Genomic DNA, 17825 nt, shown 5'->3' on the forward strand with positions numbered 1-17825 from the left:
TGGGGGTATAGAGTTGAACGGCAGGCATAAGATCATTGGGTATGCTGATGACCTGGGGCTATTGGCGCAAAACAAAAGGGACCTGGAGGCCATGGCTAGAATTGTGGAGCAGGAAGGGGAGAAGATAGGTCTCAGAATCAACCACCAGAAAACAGAATATATCCAAATGAAAAGGTACAAGAACACCAGAGCTGATAGAGAAGACCTAGTAGTGGGAGCAACCACCTACAAAGGTGTGGATCATTTTAGGTATCTTGGTTGCACAGTAACTGATACCAACCGAAGGGAGGAAGAGATAGATCTACGAATCCAAAACGCTTTAAGATGCTCGGCAGCGCTCCATCGAGTTTTAGTGTCAAAGCTGATCAGTAGACCAACCAAGATTCGTGTCTACAAGACTGTAATTAGGCCAATTTTGATGTATGGGTGTGAAGCTTGGACTCTGACTCAGAAAGAAGAGAGCAAGCTCTTAGTGGCGGAGAGGAAAATCTGGCGGAAGATTCTGGGACCTATCAGAGATGAAGATGGAACTTGGAGGCGTAGAAAGAATAGGGAGCTAGAGGAGCTGGTTGCGATGCCCAATATAATTGGCGAAATCAAGGCCACACGACTCCGCTGGCTCGGTCACCTAGAGAGGATGGGAGAGGATCGTGCCGTGAGAAGAGCGTATGTGGGGCACCCGGGTGGAAAACGTCCGTCTGGGCGTCCCAGATACCGCTGGAGCGACGAAGTCCTAAAAGACCTGTTCGCCCTCGGAATACCCAACTGGCGTGAAGTGGCGCAGGATAGGGCAGAGTGGCGCTCTCTTGTGTCAGAGGCCAAGATCCTGTTTGGGTCACTGAGCCAGTGAAGAAGAAGAAGAAGCACTTTTACGGTAGAAGTCGCTGGTGGCGCGTTCCTAAAGGGCATCTTTTCATCCTGTTACCCCTGCTGGGGTGTAGGGCTCGAACCATTTCCTTCCACTGACTCCGGTCCCGGGCAGCTTGGGTGACCTGCTCCCGCCCCATCCTCAATACACCCAACTCTTGCTCCACGGAACCAAAGCGCATATGGTGGAAATATTCGCTGTCCTCGGGTGAAGTCTCGGTAGTTCAGTTGTCAGAGCATGGGATAGTGATCCAGTGTCGCGAGTTCGAGTTTCGCCCGAGACAGTAATATTTCCATTTTCGACTTATTTCTAAGGTTAAGTAGTACTTACCTAAATCTGGGTAGAGTCGGGAAGTAGGCTCTTCTTCGCTGTGTCTATCTTTATCGGTCCATGGCGCCTTTGGAGAGCTGAGAATAAAAAAATACAAAATCAAGAACTTTCTTTAGAGTCTGACCAAGATCAGTTGGCAGCGATATAAAATGTCAGTGTGTGTGTGTGTGTAAGAATGTCTCTATGATATATTTAGTGATTTTTATTTTATTTATAGACACATACTATATTACAGTGAATCCAATTCTACCCTTTCCAAATTTTTCGTTTTAACCGTAAAACCTAATTCCTACTTTCCCAAACTTTGAAAACCTTCATAACTTGACATTGGCTAATCTAACAAAAACCAGAACAAATAAACTTACCCACTGACACGTTTCTCCGAACTGAATACTATATCTGAAACAAATTTAAATCAATATAAGTTTTTGGCAAAAAAAAAAATGGTACAAGCTTTTATCGCTGACTGTACTTTTCTTTCCGCGGGCAACTAATACTCATCGAGGCAATTCTAACAACCCCAAACATAATAAGTTTGCGTTGTTTTATCACAGAGTTCCCATGGATTCTTCATCATCAGATCAGCTCCATGTCGTCATAATATTGCATTGTCATCCGACTTACATATGTATGCAAAATTTAAGCTCAATCGGAAAACGGGAAGTGGGTCAAATTTAGCTTCCATATTTGACCCACACTAACTAACAAGTTTTTGGCAAAAATTTCATTTTTGGTACAAGCTTTTATCGCTGACTGTACTTTTCTTTCCACAAGTAACTAATACTCATTGAGACAATTCTAAAAACCCCAAACACAATTAGGTTACGTTGTTTTATCACAGAGTTCCTATGGCCACCTCCTGTCTCCATCATCAGATCATCTCGATGGTACCATAATATTGCATTGTCACTCGACTTACATTATGTATGCAAATTTTCAGCTTCATCGGAAACCGGGAAGTGGGTCAAATTTAACTTGCAAGATTTGATTACAAACAGACAACGGTCAGGTGAAAGTAAATAAAAGCTTGTAAAAACATGTAACGATTCAGAGTCAGTAAAATTATTTGCCTTTATCTATCATTTCAGACTTTTCTATTGTTTTAATGCGGACTTTTCCATCAGAAAAAAGTCCTTTGGTATTCCACCTGCCCAATTTCTTGGTCCAATGTGTATTTGCGTCTCACATTTTGCTTAGTGAGAATGAGACGCATTGCACACTGTACCAAGAAATTGGACAGGTGGAATACCACCCTTATGCACATGAAGCATAAGGACCATTCTGTGATGGGAAGCCACGTTAATCAAATGTTACTTACTGTTGTTGTTGCTAAGATTCCGTCGTCCGTCTGGGTCATCGTTGGAGTTGACGTCCATCCTCTCTTTCTCCGTCTGGGTGGGCACATCTCTGTGATTCTGCTCGTCTAACGATCTGCGAAAAAAATGCATTCATTGATTATAAATAAATAAATAAATATTATAGGACATTATTACACAGTAAGCTCAATAAGGCTTGTGTTGAGGGTACTTAGACAACGATATATATAATATATAAATATTTATAAATACTTAAATACATAGAAAACACCCATGACTCAAGAACAAATATCCATGCTCATCACACGAATACATGCCCTTGCCAGGATTTGAACCCGGGACCATCAGCTTAGTAGGCAGGGTCACTACCCACTAGGCCAAACCGGTCGTCATAATTTATATATATTAAAATGTCTAAAAGTAGTCGTAGTAGGTGCGTGCGGTAGCTCCATGGTATTATGTGTAGGCATTGAAAAAGTTAAGATCCTATGCGCTTTTTTATGAGATCTGTTCATATAGTATTTCATACAATCGTTTTACGTAATACAAGCTTTTCAGTTGAGTCCGTGTTTAGGTAACAAAGCTTGCCGCCGCACGTGACTGGTCAATTTTTTTTCAGTTGACTACGGCGTATCGAAATGAATCTTATAGTTGAGTTGGGAGCCCATAAAAATTTATCAATTATGTTGGTATACGAAATCTTAATTCAAAAATTACAGTCGACGAGTAGAAAAAAAACCGGCCAAGTGCGAGTCGGAATTGCGCACCCGAGGGTTCCGTACAAACCTGTAGGTATATATTATTATATGATGTTAATAAAAATTTACGGTTTTCGCAATTTTTCCTTTATCTGTGCTATAAGACGTTGCTTCGTACCAAATTTCAATATTCTGAGTACACGGGGAGCATCCTGTTGGTTTTGATTCCCTTGCGAGTGTCGAAAATTTGCGGCATAAACGTCTGTATCTTTTGATTGCGTTGGCTTAGAAGTTTGATTTTTTCATAGCTCCAACGGACAGTAGACCTGAGTATTTAATATAAATTCCAACTTGATACCTCCACGCGTTCCTGAGAAAAAGGGTCTTGACAGACCGACAGACAGACGGACGGACGGACAACAAAGTGATCCTATAACGGTTCCATTTTTTCCTTTCGAGGTACGGAACCTAATAAGTATTTACACTGGATGTTTTTTAACCCTCAATCGCTCTCTCACTGTCACTGCGACGTAAATGTTAAATTTAAAATGTTTTTCACGTTTAGTAGCACCATACACATCGACAGAACACCCTAAACAATCAAGTTCTCATGACAGTAACTACCTGTTCTGTGTTTCTGGTTCCGGAGCCGCTTTCTGCTCGGCTTCAGAGTCAGCTGGTCCATACTGGCGTTGTACTCTTCTAGACCGTCGAACAGGGATCTGGAAACTAGTCATCTAGCCTATTGTCTGCTGTGCCAATGACCGGATTCTATGTGAAAGACTGGATCAAACAATAACTACCTGTTCTGTGTTTCTGGTTCTGGTGTGGCGGTGTTCTTGGGTCGCAGCACGAGCCGCTTTCTGCTCGGCTTCAGAGTCAGCTGGTCCATACTGGCGTTGTACTCTTCTAGACCGTCGAACAGGGATCTGGAAACTAGTCATCTAGCCTATTGTCTGCTGTGCCAATGACCGGATTCTATGTGAAAGACTGGATCAAACAATAACTACCTGTTCTGTGTTTCTGGTTCTGGTGTGGCGGTGTTCTTGGGTCGCAGCACGAGCCGCTTTCTGCTCGGCTTCAGAGTCAGCTGGTCCATACTGGCGTTGTACTCTTCTAGACCGTCGAACAGGGATCTCGAAACTAGTCATCTAGCCTATTGTCTGCTGTGCCAATGACCGGATTCTATGTGAAAGACTGGATCAAACAATAACTACCTGTTCTGTGTTTCTGGTTCTGGTGTGGCGGTGTTCTTGGGTCGCAGCACGAGCCGCTTTCTGCTCGGCTTCAGAGTCAGCTGGTCCATACTGGCGTTGTACTCTTCTAGACCGTCGAACAGGGATCTCGAAACTAGTCATCTAGCCTATTGTCTGCTGTGCCAATGACCGGATTCTATGTGAAAGACTGGATCAAACAATAACTACCTGTTCTGTGTTTCTGGTTCTGGTGTGGCGGTGTTCTTGGGTCGCAGCACGAGCCGCTTTCTGCTCGGCTTGAGCGTCAGTTGGTCGTCCATACTGGCGTCGTACTCTTCCAGACCGTCGAACAGTGATTTCTGTAAAAAAAAAAAAATGTAAACATACGACTACATAATGTAGCACACTATGTCGTATATTATCAGTAAATACTAGTAGCTCTTTGAGTTAAGCTTAGAAAATGTAAAAATAAAAAATACTTAGTTGAGTCTATATCTCGAAACGTTATCACGGTGAACTCCAATGGTCTTAAGCACCATAGGCCCATTGGCGCTTACGTGCTTTATGCCAATTTCCACATTTTGAAAACGTAAAAAAACTTCGCTAACACTTCGGTCAATTATTGGAGGCTACGCGTTTGCGTAGCTCATATAGTAGGTAGTCTACGGAAGGTGGAGGTAAGGAAATAAATCTCCATGTACCAAAAAGTGTCATCAAAAATCCTTAAATAGGTGGCGCTACAATACCTAGAATACTTGAACAAAAAAATCAAATCATAGACAGCGCACATCACTCCGTCAATAGCGCCTAGGTTCTTAGCTACTCTAGCGCTACTCTGGAGAGATTTGGAACTATTATTTATAGCTGACAGCTGGACACTTTTGCAACAGTTCTACCATAAGAGATGTCACTCCTCTGAATTCCACACTCCATAAGGTAGTCATAATATATATCATAGATGGTAGGATCGTATAGATCTGCTATTCACGTGCGTTTGTGAGGGACAGAACATACGCAATGCGACAAAATTAAAAACACGTTTTAACATTCCTGACAACATGCCAAAACCCAAGAACCACGTAATTTGGTCGGGTTATTTGTTGCCCGCCATAAACCATACTAAATTTACGGTGGGGAATAAAAAAATGTGAGACTGTGACAAGGACAAACAATATTAGCGCTTTCTCTGCTACTCCTACTGAAAAATATATAAGACTATCGCGTTCGGTCATTTCCCCCCACCGCTCATACCTGATCCATACTAGATTCATGGTACCTAGTTTAATATTTGCTACATTATCGCATTGGATAACTGTTACCATAGATGTACCGTTATTACAAATAAATAAATAAAACAATAAAAATTTGAAACCTTGGCCTAAAATGGGTATTTATGCTTGAGCTAAACAACCAGCCACCAACATGTTTATAAGTGTTTCGTGTAGTGTATTTTTTTGGTTACATTGAACTAAATAGTAAATAGTGACCTATTTTCATTGTTCTTAAGTGTATAACGTGTACCGTGACACTTGGAGAGACTTTACACCTCCAAATTTTATTAGTATTAGTACTCTGACATTGGGGACCTTTTACATCTCCAGATTTAATGTGTTTTTAACCATAGAGACTATACATCTCTATTGTATTGTATTAATTATTTATTTTAAGATTATTATAATGTAATGTTTACCCAGGTATTGGCTGTTGTATTTATAAATGTTGTTATGTATTTTTCATGTCACTATATGATGTTACTATAAATGTTGTATTGACTTGTAAAAGAGCCCTTGAGGCCTACTTGCAGAATAAATTTTTGAATTTTGAATTTTGAATTTTGAATTTTACCTGAGGGTGCGAGGTGGCCCTGGGCAGCACTGTGAGCCGTGAGACCGAGGAGCCCACTCTGTAGTTGGCATCGTTGGCCAGCACTGCTGGGTGTGTGGGCTCCAGTGTATAACGTGTACCTGAGGGTGCGAGGTGGCCCTGGGCAGCACTGTGAGCCGTGAGACCGAGGAGCCCACTCTGTAGTTGGCATCGTTGGCCAGCACTGCGGCCACGGCCGCTGGATTTGTGGGCTTTAGAGCATCTTCGGCTGTTGTGGCTGGAAATAAGACAATTATTCAAAAATTAAACTGTTTATATATTTTTTTATCATAGTTTTATTTTTTATGTAGGGTCGGCAACGCGCAAGTAACGCCTCTGAAGTTGCAGGCCTCCGTAGGCTGCGGTGACTGCTTACCATCAGGCGAGCCGTATGCTTGTTTGCCACCGAAATTGGTTCAGCCGTCTAATTCAAGGGCACGTTCTTAAAAATAAAAACAGAAATTCCTACGAATTGATATTCCCCTCTTTTTTGAAGTTGCTTGACAAGATATGAGCTTATAGGGAACTTGCATGAACTGAAGGGGGCAGCACAGGAGCTCCCTGTTTTTGGCGCGAAGTGTAAATGTCAAGTTAGCTTCTAACAAGATGGTAGAACCTATAATGCACAAAAAACTTACGTGAACTGTAGAGGGCAGCACTTACTTTGGCTTGAACTGTCAATGTACAGTCAGCTGCAGAGAAACTTGACCCCCCCTGCATACAACCAATCTATGCTCTCTCTGCATCTGACTGTACATCAAACGGAATTTGAGGTGGATTATCGAAGTAAACTTTGTAGCCACTCACCATTCGACACATGATCAAAACTTTTAGAACGCCATTTGACTTTGATCCTTATTCTTTCACTAATAAGTGGCGCCATCTTACCGAGCATAGGCCAAAGGTACGGCGGCATCTTTTTAAAAGTTTTAGTTAATTTTAGTTAGTTTTTGGTTCTTTTTTTAAAGGTTAATAGTCCATCGTTGTCATAGTATTTTTTGCAATGGGTACACAATATATATATATATATGATGTGTATATTTAATTATAATATATTTATGTAAGTTTATTACCGTTAGTATATATTATTTATCGCTATATTGCTTGTTTTAAGTTATTTATTCTGTTTCTGTTTAGCCTGATGGTTGACTGGTATAGAATGCCTTTACGCATTAAGTTGGCCAGTTGTACTTTATTTGTTATATTGTGTGATAAAGTTTAAATAAATAAATAAATCATGTCTAAAGATGGCAGTAAAACTGTGGCTACGAAACTTTACTTTGACAATCTACACTCTATTTCAAATTATCTTTGGTATAGTTTATGATTCCGATTCAGACCACAAGATGGCAGACCTGAAGGAAGAGTTAATTGTACTTACAAGTATCAGGCACCAGGTCCTTGAAGAGCGGCGAGTCCCCGTAGGGGCGGGCCACGAGCGACAGGATCTGCTCGTGGACGTTGTTCTGAGGGGCGGCCGACAGACCGCTCCTGGAACAATCCAAATTAAATGTCGGTGATGTTCAGACATAAAAGTTTAAGCCACAGTATGTATAAATTACTCTATGGTTTACGATAGATGCTAGTGCTCCACTCTGGCGGCAGAACATTGCAGTAATACTCCCTATTGTTAAAAATAAATTCACCATGTCCGTCTGACATTGAAGTTTATGTACTTACTGTCCCATGAAGCTGGTGTTCGTGCCGAATGTCTGTTGCGTGCCCAGACCACCCAGCCCGCCCAGACTACTTGTGTTACCAAACATGCCGCCCCCCAGCCCACCTCCTAGACCATCTGTAAATAAAGCAAAATTATTTTTATTATGCGTAATATGCATTAACATATTGGGAGCGTGCACGACTGTCACGCAACCTAGTGTCCGCAAGTCTAGGGGAAAACGTCAATTCACTACATCTTATAAAACTACTCCAAAACTAAAAACTACTGAACGGATTTTCATACGACTTTCATCTATCAATAGAGTGATTCTTGAGGAAGGCTTAAGTATATAACTTGTTAAGATTTTGTGTAAATTGTTTGAAATATGTTGTCGGAAAAAATCACGCTGGCTAGAAGCTTTCATCGAAAACGCTGCCTAATCCGTTTGAGCTATAACAACACAATGTATGGTGGGGTTGTCTCTCATTGTAGACCTATGCTACAAAAAAGTCCGCGATGTTAAATGTCTATCTTTTAAGGATAACTTACTATACATATTCGTAACTTCCAGAAAAAGATCACGTAATATGTAGCATTTGCAAAGCTATTTACATGGACACATTATTAACAGTTATTATATATTGTATACCCGAAAAGGGTAGCCGTTGTGACTCTGTATCATTTTAACATCTTGTTTGACACGGTAAACAATAAACGAATTCTTCTTCTTCTTCTATCAAAATAAATACGTTAGTTATACTAAGCATTTCATACAGCTTACAATGGTCCCTTACACCATACAATTTAAATGAATATTTCAGGAGTAATCGTAAATCAAAGTTTCATTTCGAGCCATATTTATGATTGAATTGTATGAAATGTTAAAGACGCTATTAGTTCAAATTTTTACCACCTTATGCGCTGGGATCGCTTTACTTACTCCCACCATGCACTTCGCACGGTCCCAATATCTAAGGACGAGCCTTACGGGCACTAAGAATGGTGCTAGTTCAGTGGTGTCACTCACGAATTCGAGCCAATCGTGCAGTCTAACGCAACTTGTTGCGACCAATCGCGCGCGTGGTGCGAACTCATCAACCAATCGCGTTGTGGCGTTAAGACTGCACGATTGGCTCGCATTCGTGTGCGTGTGCGCTGTACTCGCCCCATTCTCATTGCCCGTAATGCCCGTCCTTAGATATATGGCAATGGTAATATGTTAAAAAAATTACCAGATTTTATTTGTTTGCAAGAAAAATACTACTTTAGGTAGTCTAGTGGTAGTCCTTGTGCGAGCTATGAGAAAAATTGGTTTCATGTAATAGTTTTTTCATAGAGGTTTTTAGATTTAATGTATAGTCAACTTTAGTTTTTTATTACAGCTTTTTTAGTAATATGCTGTCTCCTAATGTAATTCATAGTATTTCATTGCAGTATTCATCATATATTTGTATAATGCTCATACAAAAACACACAAAGGTGATATAGGGTCTCTATTGTTTAAAATAAAGTTTTAAGTCATAATGTATTGTTTGTCCATATTTTCGTTAACCATAATTTGGTTTTTGTAAGAAACGTGTAACTTTTCAGGATTGCCATAAAACAAACCTCTTCTTCTTCTTCCTCGCGTTGTCCCGGCATTTTGCCACGGCTCATGTGAGCCTGGGGTCCGCTTGACAACGAATCCCAAGATTTGGCGTAGGCACTAGTTTTTACGAAAGCGACTGCCATCTGACCTTCCAACCCAGAGGGTAAACTAGGCCTTGTTGGGATTAGTCCGGTTTCCTCACGATATTTTCCTTCACCGAAAAGCGACTGGTAAATATCAAATGATATTTCGTACGCAAGTTTCGAAAAACTCATTGGTACGAGCCGGGGTTTGAACCCGCGACCTCCGGATTGCAAGTCGCACGCTCTTACCGCTAGGCCACCAGCGCTTTAACCCATAAAACAAACCTAACCTAACTTATCTATAGGATAACCTAAGAAAATTCCTGAAAATGTAACGGTTTCAGAGTTATGACTAGTGATAATATGACTATCATTACATTATGACTTTCAATAATTATGCCAAACAAAGGGATCCGAGGTAATGTATACATATATAAGTTTAATTAAGCCCCTGTAATTTCTCATGTAAAGTGACGCGATGTTTTAACGGAAATAAGGCTAGGGACAAATGATAGGGATAGGGATAGCTTTTCGGTGAAGGAAAACATCGTGAGGAAACCTGCACACATCTGCGAAGAAATTCAAAGGTGTATGTGAAGTCCCCAATCCGCATTGGGCTAGCGTGGGGACTATAGCCCGAGCCCTCTTGCACATGAGAGGAGGCCTGTGCCCAGCAGTGGGACGTATATAGGCTGAATTATTTTTATTTATTAAGGCTAGGGACATACCAGTTTTGAAGGTGTTCTGCTGCTGCGGCTGCTGGAACAGCGAGCCGCCGCCCAGCGAGCCGAACGCCGGCCCGGCGGGCTTCGCCTGGAACGTGTTCGTGCCCAGCCCGCCGCCTACAGACACAACTTTATTTAGTCAGCTCATATACTCTATCCCCCTTATTCATAAACGTGTACTAAAGTTATGATGCCGCTGATCATCGTTTGTCCTTTTCCGACGTATTGGTATGATGGAAAGGGACGAACATAACAAAGTTTTTAGCCGGGAGGCGATTGGTCATGGAAATTGTTCCTGGCTCGGGGTCTAATAGTACTATTTTGACGACCGGTCTGGCCTCGTGGGTAGTGACCCTGCCTATAAAGCCGATGGTCCCGGGTTCAAATCCTGGTAAGGGCATTTATTCGTGTGATGAGCATGGATATGTGTTCCTGAGTCATGGGTGTTTTCTATGTATTTAAGTATTTATAAATATTTATATATCGTTGTCTAAGTACCCTCAACACAAGCCTTATTGAGCTTACTGTGGGACTTAGTGAATTTGTGTAATAATGTCCTATAATATTTATTTATTTATTTATTATTTTCAAAAAAGTAAAACAACGCAACTTAATTGTATTTAGGTTTCTTTGAATTGTCTCGATGAATATTAGTTGCCTGTTTTGGGGTTATCTTACCTAGGTTTTATCTTACCGAGTGTGGGCTGGTTGAAGCCGAAAGTGGGTTGTGTTGCGGGCTTCCCAAATGTATTATTAGCCCCAAACAGACCTCCTGAAGTACTTGTCGTGGTGCCGAAACCTGATGTGTTCAGGGATCCGAATGCTGTTGACAGGAAAACAAAACATTTGTATGTATGTATATCATTTTATTGCACTTAAACAGGTTTACATTAAACAGACCCGAAAATATAACTCATTAGAGAAAAAATCTCACGGTTCAGGTGAAGGTAAACTTTATGTCAATCTATAAAGACGTCGACAACGGCAATGCTTTTGTTACTGTGTCTATACAAAATGTATTGAATTACGGAAAATAACAATTAAATGTATTTTTTGACGACCTGTCTGGCCTAGTGGGTACCCTGCCTATGAAGCCGATGGTCCCGGGTTCAAATCCTGGTAAGGGCATTAATTCGCGTGATGAGCATGGATATTTGTTCCTGAGTCATGGGTGTTTTCTATGTATTTAAGTATTTATATATTATGTATATCATTGTCTAAGTACCCTCAACACAAGCCTTATTGAGCTTACTGTGGGACTTAGTCAGTTTGTGTAATAATGTCCTAAAATATTTATTTATTTATTATTTAATCCTAATTCCCGTATCAATTAACCATTATCCCCAATGTTATGACTATTTTGGTCGTTAAAATGCGTACTGAGTAATAGAATTGTATGGACGTTTATACGCGATTGTACCAAGTGGGTCGAAGATCGATGATCTCCTGCTATTATATGGGTTAATTTTTCCATATTTTCCTTTCATATAAACACTGGTAGGGAATGCCTCATGGCATTAAGTCCGCCTTTTGTACTATAAGGTTTTCTTTTGTGCAATGAGGGGTCGTCCATTAATTACATCACACGTTTAGGGGGAGGGAGGGGGTCAAAAAAATGTGACATGTTGTGACACGGGGGAGGGGGGAGTCACAAACTTTGTGACGTGACTTTAACTTCACCAGTATCATTAAAAAAAATATTCGCTGTACAGTTAAATAACGAGTTTTTAGAACGATAATCGTTTTATGCGATTAATTTTCTTTCCTAGTCGGTTTTGTGTTATAATTACTAATATTTCTTTTGTCCATAATAGTTTGATAAAATATTAATAGTAACAAATTCGATTCACCGATTTTGTTAAAAAAAAATTGCGAAAAATGTGACGTCACACCAGGGGGGGGAGGGGTTTGCCAAATGTGACCAAGTGTGACAAGGAGGGGGGGAGGGGTCAACAAACCTAGAAATTCGTGTGATGTAATTAATGGATGACCCCTAAAGATTAAATAAAAAAGTAAAAAAAATTGTAGTATCGCTCGCAGCCGTATCTGCTTGTTAAGAATGAGTGTAATCGTACCTGGTGCAGCCTGGCCGAAGGTGGGCGCCTGCGTGGCGGGCTTGGCGCCGAACAGGCCGCCGCCCGCGCCGAACGAGCCGAAGCCCGAGCTGGGCGGCGCCCCGAACCCCGTCGTGGCCGGCTTGGCGCCGAACAGGCCTGTGCTTGGCTGAAAAAAAAATATATTTTAGCCTACTGTTCAAGTCGAACATTAAGAATTTTCTTAAAAACAAGTGACACAACAGCGGGAGCTGTGGACATCATGGGGAGAGGCCTTCGCCTATAACGGGCTAACTAAAAAAAAAAACAAGTTTGTTTTAATACTACGTCGGTGGCAAACAAGCATACGGCCCGCCTGATGGTAAGCAGTCTCCGCATCTTATGTGCACCTGAAACTCCAGAGAAGTTACATGCGCGTTGCCGACCCTAACCCCCCCCCCCCCCCTTATTGAGCTCTGGCAACCTTATTCACCGGCAAGAACACAACACTATGAGTAAGGTTATTTGGCTGCAGTTTTCTGTAAGGTACTTCCTCAGTTAGACCAGGAATGACATCCGCTGTGCTGTGCCCGACCACACAAAGCGAGATGACATTCACAGTGCCCATAACTTATGACGAGTAGTGTTATTTGGCTGCAGTTTTCTGTAAGGTACTTCCTCAGTTAGACCAGGAATGACATCCGCTGTGCTGTGCCCGACCACACAAAGCGAGATGACATTCACAGTGCCCATAACTTATGACGAGTAGTGTTATTTGGCTGCAGTTTTCTGTAAGGTACTTCCTCAGTTAGACCAGGAATGACATCCGCTGTGCTGTGCCCGACCACACAAAGCGAGATGACATTCACAGTGCCCATAACTTATGACGAGTAGTGTTATTTGGCTGCGGTTTTCTGTAAGGTACTTCCTCAGTTAGACCAGGAATGACATCCGCTGTGCTGTGCCCGACCACACAAAGCGAGATGACATTCACAGTGCCCATAACTTATGACGAGTAGTGTTATTTGGCTGCGGTTTTCTGTAAGGTACTTCCTCAGTTAGACCAGGAATGACATCCGCTGTGCTGTGCCCGACCACACAAAGCGAGATGACATTCACAGTGCCCATAACTTATGACGAGTAGTGTTATTTGGCTGCGGTTTTCTGTAAGGTACTTCCTCAGTTAGACCAGGAATGACATCCGCTGTGCTGTGCCCGACCACACAAAGCGAGATGACATTCACAGTGCCCATAACTTATGACGAGTAGTGTTATTTGGCTGCGGTTTTCTGTAAGGTACTTCCTCAGTTAGACCAGGAATGACATCCGCTGTGCTGTGCCCGACCACACAAAGCGAGATGACATTCACAGTGCCCATAACTTATGACGAGTAGTGTTATTTGGCTGCGGTTTTCTGTAAGGTACTTCCTCAGTTAGACCAGGAATGACATCCGCTGTGCTGTGCCCGACCACACAAAGCGAGATGACATTCACAGTGCCCATAACTTATGACGAGTAGTGTTATTTGGCTGCGGTTTTCTGTAAGGTACTTCCTCAGTTAGACCAGGAATGACATCCGCTGTGCTGTGCCCGACCACACAAAGCGAGATGACATTCACAGTGCCCATAACTTATGACGAGTAGTGTTATTTGGCTGCGGTTTTCTGTAAGGTACTTCCTCAGTTAGACCAGGAATGACATCCGCTGTGCTGTGCCCGACCACACAAAGCGAGATGACATTCACAGTGCCCATAACTTATGACGAGTAGTGTTATTTGGCTGCGGTTTTCTGTAAGGTACTTCCTCAGTTAGACCAGGAATGACATCCGCTGTGCTGTGCCCGACCACACAAAGCGAGATGACATTCACAGTGCCCATAACTTATGACGAGTAGTGTTATTTGGCTGCGGTTTTCTGTAAGGTACTTCCTCAGTTAGACCAGGAATGACATCCGCTGTGCTGTGCCCGACCACACAAAGCGAGATGACATTCACAGTGCCCATAACTTATGACGAGTAGTGTTATTTGGCTGCGGTTTTCTGTAAGGTACTTCCTCAGTTAGACCAGGAATGACATCCGCTGTGCTGTGCCCGACCACACAAAGCGAGATGACATTCACAGTGCCCATAACTTATGACGAGTAGTGTTATTTGGCTGCAGTTTTCTGTAAGGTGGAGGTGAAACAAGAGACGAATTTTATCACATTTATCTGAAAATTAGTCTAAAACGCGTTAAATGTTAACAATAGCGCTTGCAATTCAAAATTCAAAATTCAAAAATTTATTCTGCAAGTAGGCCTCAAGGGCTCTTTTACAAGTCAATACAACATTTATAGTAACATCATATAGTGACATGAAAAATACATAACAACATTTATAAATACAACAGCTAATACCTGGGTAAACATTACATAATAATAATCTTAAAATAAATAATTACTACAATACAATAGACATGTATAGTCTCTATGGTTAAAAACACATTAAATCTGGAGATGTAAAAGGTCTCCAATGTCAGAGTACGAATGCTAATAAAATTTGGAGGTGTAAAGTCTCTCCAAGTGTCAAAATAAAATTTATACTAAATAAATAAACCGCGTCTGGACTGTTAAACTAGCAGTCTCATAAACTAATGCTACATTCTGTACATAACTAGTATGTACCAAGTCAAGTATATTATTAGAGATGTGCCGACTACGGTTTTGGCCGACTAGCCGACTAGCCGACTAGTCGGCAGTCAGGTGGCCGACTAGTCGGCCGACTAGTCGGCGTAGCCGACTATGGTCTTCGCCTAAGTTCGGGCGTAATCGGGAACGTTCGGGTCGCCTGATTCGCTGCCGCACGTGGTTGCGTTTTCATGTTTTGACTGGTTTTGTTTACCTTTCCGATTCACTTGTTGCTCCGGTGTGTTATTATTAGAAAAACATACAAAACGATTCGTAATTGTTGTTTAAAAGTTTAAATAAACAAGTAGTGATCTTTATAAACATTATGTCTAAAAGAAAATCACGCGTGTGGACATTTTTTGACGATGTTGAAGGTGATTCAAGTAAAGTAATCAATGCCAAGTACTTATTTCGTGAGGTGGACTGGTACCAATCGGCAAACACTTCGAGTATGGTGGTTTTTTATTTTATTTCCTTATTTTTTTGGAAGATCTAGGCAGCCGACTATTCGGCTCATTTTGCCGACTAGTCGCCGACTAGTCGCCGACTATAAATGTAGCCGGATAGTCGGCTTTCCCGACTAGTCGGCGACTAGTCGGCACATCTCTATATATTATACAATATGACAGAGACGTATAGTCTCCACGGTTAATACATTGAGTTTGGAGATGTATAAGGTCCCCACGGTCTGAGAAAAATAATAATACACAATAATAAGATTTGGAGGTGTAAAGGTTCTCCAAATGTCAAAGAATAAAAAAAAAAAAAAATTGTATGAAATACATATTTCACGTCAAGAGACTGTTAAGTTAACAATCGGAACTCTATGTATTGTTGCAAGAGTAACCGCCCAGACCTATTAAATTACAGTAGAGACAGCATACAAAACTAATATTTTTCTAATCGTCGACTGTAATGGTTGAATTAAGAGTCTGATACTAAACTATAATTGCGTACTTTTCATGTATGGGCTCCCAACTCAATCATAAAAAAAAACAACGGGTTGCACTCCGGGAGTGCCGGCAGAAGTGAAAACTTGAATATTAACGTTGTGCATTTTTGATATTTGGAATGGTTAGGGAATAATTTTGCACGAGTTGCTCTAATTATCAGTATAAAAGTACTATTAGGGTACTGATACGGGTCGGTTTTTAGGGTCGGCAACGCGCATGTAACACCTCTGGAGTTGCAGGCGTTCATAGGCTACGGTGACTGCTTACCATCAGGCGGGCCGTATGCTTGTTTGCCACCGACGTGATATTAAAAAAAAAACTATCATTTATGTGGTAAAATACAATATTAATTTATTGCGGACTACTGGCTTCAATGACATTGTAACAGTTTTCCGAACAGGTCACGTGTCCGTCTTACGAATTTTCAATCTGTCGGTCACGTGACCTGTCGCGAGTTTAATATTTTTTCCCCATCACAAAAAGTGCACAGCGCCGCTAAAGAAGTTTTCACTTCAATAGCAATTACCTGCGTGGCTGTGTTGGTCCCGAACCCTCCGAAGGTAGACGTGGCGGTGCCGAACGTAGGCGTCTGTGTGGTCGTCGCCCCGAACAAGCCAGTACCTGTCGATACGGTATTTCAAAAATTATTTTTTCTGCCCTCCGGGTGGAAAGCGTCAACTTGGCTCCCGCTGCGCTAAACAAAGTTCCCGCTTTCCGCCTCCGTCGAGCAGAAAGATAGTATGCGCACCATGGGAGGAATCGTAGGACATTCCATCCCGCGTGTTTGCAACCCTCGCCTTCGGTTCGGGTACCAATTTCACACGCGGCACGCAATTTCCTACCTTTCCTCCCTTGGGACACAAATAACTATTTCTACTCGTCGACTGTAACGGTTAAATTAAGATTTCGTATACCAAACTATTATTGCGTACTTTTTATGTATGGGCTCCCAACTCCAACTATAAGATTCATTTAGAATATTTCGATAATCTGTAGTCAACTATAAAAAAAAATTACCACTCACGGGCCACCGTGCTCCCATAAAAAAGACTAAACGGGTGACAATACTCGCGCGTTTGTCTCTTGTACTACATTTTCGTCTACTAAGATACCCATTTTCATTATTTATTTAGGTTTAATAGTAAAAAAAAAAAAAGTATTGTATACAATAGTGATATAATCAAGCTTTTCGATCTCGTACCTTACTTAGGCAACTCAGCAAGCTTCTCAAACACGGTACTCGACTGAAAAGCTCTCTATTATACAACGATTGTATAAAATATTTTATTCCATTTAAAGAAAAAAAAAAGTGAAATAAGCTCTGATTTCGCATTATTTGGACTCAAAATTTAAACTTTATTGCTCAGCATGTATAACCAATGGACCACCATTGTAACTAACTTTCGTTTCAAGAGTTGTTTTTTCTAGTGCTTCTTAGCCTCAACGATGGTCCCATCCGTGATTTGTGCCATGGGAACATACTTCTATACTTCATCGAACTAAGGAACCGCACTATAATGTATTTTCACCCATTGTTCGAAAGAGTAATTTTCTATTTATTTCAAAGCAAACAAATGTATATTTATTTTCAATAGATGGTGCGCGTGATAGAGCAGTTTATGTAGTTTTAAAAATATAGTCGATTGTACAACAAGGGCATAAAGCAATCCATTTTTACCCGACACAATTTATTGGTCCGAACGCAGCGATGACCAGTGATCGGAACTATGGGAGTAAAACTTTAACAAAACTTGTTAAGCGGACATAAAATAGTGCATACAGCCCTAAAAATATTCATGTCCATAGGGATAGGAATAGTATAGTACTTACAGCCATAAAAATATTTA

General features: G+C 41.3%; 1 protein-coding gene across 1 annotated transcript in view; it reads right to left on the minus strand.

Moving 5' to 3' along the window:
• Positions 1-17825, minus strand: part of LOC133532441 (nuclear pore complex protein Nup98-Nup96) — a 90011-nt gene that overhangs the window by 62389 nt on the left and 9797 nt on the right. The window contains exons 10-20 of the mRNA XM_061871117.1: positions 16505-16599; positions 12403-12550; positions 11022-11150; positions 10331-10444; positions 7952-8066; positions 7653-7762; positions 6367-6509; positions 4637-4767; positions 2517-2629; positions 1564-1597; positions 1199-1275 (exon numbers count right to left, since the gene is read on the minus strand). Coding sequence (XP_061727101.1) covers positions 1199-1275; positions 1564-1597; positions 2517-2629; positions 4637-4767; positions 6367-6509; positions 7653-7762; positions 7952-8066; positions 10331-10444; positions 11022-11150; positions 12403-12550; positions 16505-16599 — 1209 coding nt within the window. The remainder of the gene's footprint in view (positions 1-1198; positions 1276-1563; positions 1598-2516; positions 2630-4636; positions 4768-6366; positions 6510-7652; positions 7763-7951; positions 8067-10330; positions 10445-11021; positions 11151-12402; positions 12551-16504; positions 16600-17825) is intronic.

Source organism: Cydia pomonella, chromosome 27, assembly GCF_033807575.1.
Source record: "Cydia pomonella isolate Wapato2018A chromosome 27, ilCydPomo1, whole genome shotgun sequence".
Lineage (NCBI taxonomy): Eukaryota > Metazoa > Arthropoda > Insecta > Lepidoptera > Tortricidae > Cydia > Cydia pomonella.